Consider the following 2024-nt stretch of genomic DNA (forward strand, 5'->3'; position numbering starts at 1 on the left):
GTAGTTAAAGGCAGTGACTGTAGACACATTTAAAGAGGAGAGCCCAACAACAAAATCTGCTGATCACAAATAAACACAGCACACCAAATCAGTGAGTACTGCAGGAAAAATTAACCAAACAATAAGCTAAGTTAGCGTCGCTTTATTTGCGCATGCTAGATTTTGCGTTATCATAGCAGCTCTGCCTGTCATATGTGTTCAACACGGAGGCTGAAACACATTAAATATGTTTTTTCTTGCACATGTGTTGGGCATTTTACACCCCCGGCAGTCATTAAATTATATTTATATCGGTTATAAACATATGCTTAATGTTGTTCATGCCACAGTGTTAGCGGGATAGTGGCTAAAGAAAGACTATGTTTACATTGTGTGTATGTTTGTATATGTTTGCTCAGACAACAGCATGTAAACATTGACATTTTAAGTTGTTTGAAGGTTTTATTGTAGTTTAAGACTGTTGTCAAAATGATTCCCGGTATGTAGGGTCAAAATAATTTCTAGTCTGCTTGTCAGCATTTATCTGTATTGTTATTATTGACAGCTTGAACTCCGAGTCATAACATAATCATCTCAGAAAGCAGGCCTACCGTGAATATTTTTGGACTACCATACCATGTTTTTGATATATTACTATTTGATATATTACTTTGATATATATGTATCATTTACTCTGGTAAATATCATGGTCTATAAATATGTTAGACCTCTAGCACTGTATCTATAGTGCTGTAACACTGATTTTTTTTTTGTTATAATTAAAATGTATAATGTAATTTATAATTGATCTGTCTAGTAGCAGTATGAGCTCAAAGGGTGGCACTGCCCTGTCCCGACGCAGCTATCGCCTGGCATCTGACACGGACAAACCCAAAGTCACAGGTGTGTCCTTATAAAGAGATTTTATTGAAGTAAACCCACTGTAAATGGGTTATTGATCAAATCTACAGGAAGAACTCAGTTTTGTTGATGTGTATTTTTCAGGTATTGTGAATGAGAAGCTACTGAGCGACTATCTGCACCATGTGTTTCCTGCCTCCAGTAAGCCGGGACCGGCATCAGCAGTGTACAGGTTAGTGGATTACCCAAGATTCCTCCTTGTTTTTAGGGCTTTTGCCTTGATCTGTAGTCCATCTGTAGTATATACTTTTTTATATCATATCCCTATGTGGGGCTTTTGCCTTGTATACAGATATACACCTAAGCACATGCACACACTACCAGTCAAAAGTTTGAAATAATTACGATTTTTTAATGTTTTTGAAAGAAGTCTCTTCTCACCAAGGCTGCATTTATTTGATGAACAATACAGTAAAAACAGTAATATTGTGAAATATTATTACAATTTAAAATAGTTGTTTTCTATGTGAATATATGTTAAAGTGTAATTTATTGCTTTGATGTAAAGCTGAATTTCCAGCATCATTATTCAGTGTCACATGATCATAAATCATTCTAATATGCTGATTTGCTGCTCAGGTATTCTCAAATAATATTGGTGCTCAGTTATTAATAATGGTTCTTATTATTATCAATGTTGAAATTATCAGTATTTTTGTGATAACCCTGATTATGTTTTTCAGGATTCTTTAATGCATAGAAAGTTCAAAAGAACAGCATTTATTTGAAACTGAAATATTTGGTAACATTATCTTTACCGTCACTTTGGATCAATTTAATGCATCCTTGCTGAATAAAAGTATTATTATTAATTTTTTAAAATCTTGCTCATCCCAATCTTTTAAATGGTAGTGTATGACAATTTTTACAAAAAAATATTCGGCAGCACAGCAGTTTTCAACATTGATAATAATCAGAAATGTTTCTTGAGCAGCAAATCATCATATTATTATGATTTCTGAAGGATCATGTGACACTGAAGACTGGAGTAATGATGCTGAAAATTCAGCTTTGGTCACAGAAATAAATTATTTTACAGTTACAATATATTCACATTTCAAATGCAATAAGTGTGTGTGTGTGTGTGTGTGTGTGTGTGTGTGTGTGTGTGAGTGTGTATTTGT

General features: G+C 33.8%; 1 protein-coding gene across 1 annotated transcript in view; it reads left to right on the forward strand.

Moving 5' to 3' along the window:
* The window catches only part of rnf123 (ring finger protein 123), a 174329-nt gene continuing 172305 nt past the window's right edge, over positions 1 to 2024 (forward strand). The window contains exons 1-3 of the mRNA XM_016506503.1: positions 1 to 91; positions 797 to 882; positions 985 to 1072. Coding sequence (XP_016361989.1) covers positions 804 to 882; positions 985 to 1072 — 167 coding nt within the window. The 5' untranslated portion in view covers positions 1 to 91; positions 797 to 803. The remainder of the gene's footprint in view (positions 92 to 796; positions 883 to 984; positions 1073 to 2024) is intronic.

Source organism: Sinocyclocheilus anshuiensis, unplaced genomic scaffold (assembly GCF_001515605.1).
Source record: "Sinocyclocheilus anshuiensis isolate Anshui unplaced genomic scaffold, SAMN03320099.WGS_v1.1 scaffold2083, whole genome shotgun sequence".
NCBI lineage: Eukaryota > Metazoa > Chordata > Actinopteri > Cypriniformes > Cyprinidae > Sinocyclocheilus > Sinocyclocheilus anshuiensis.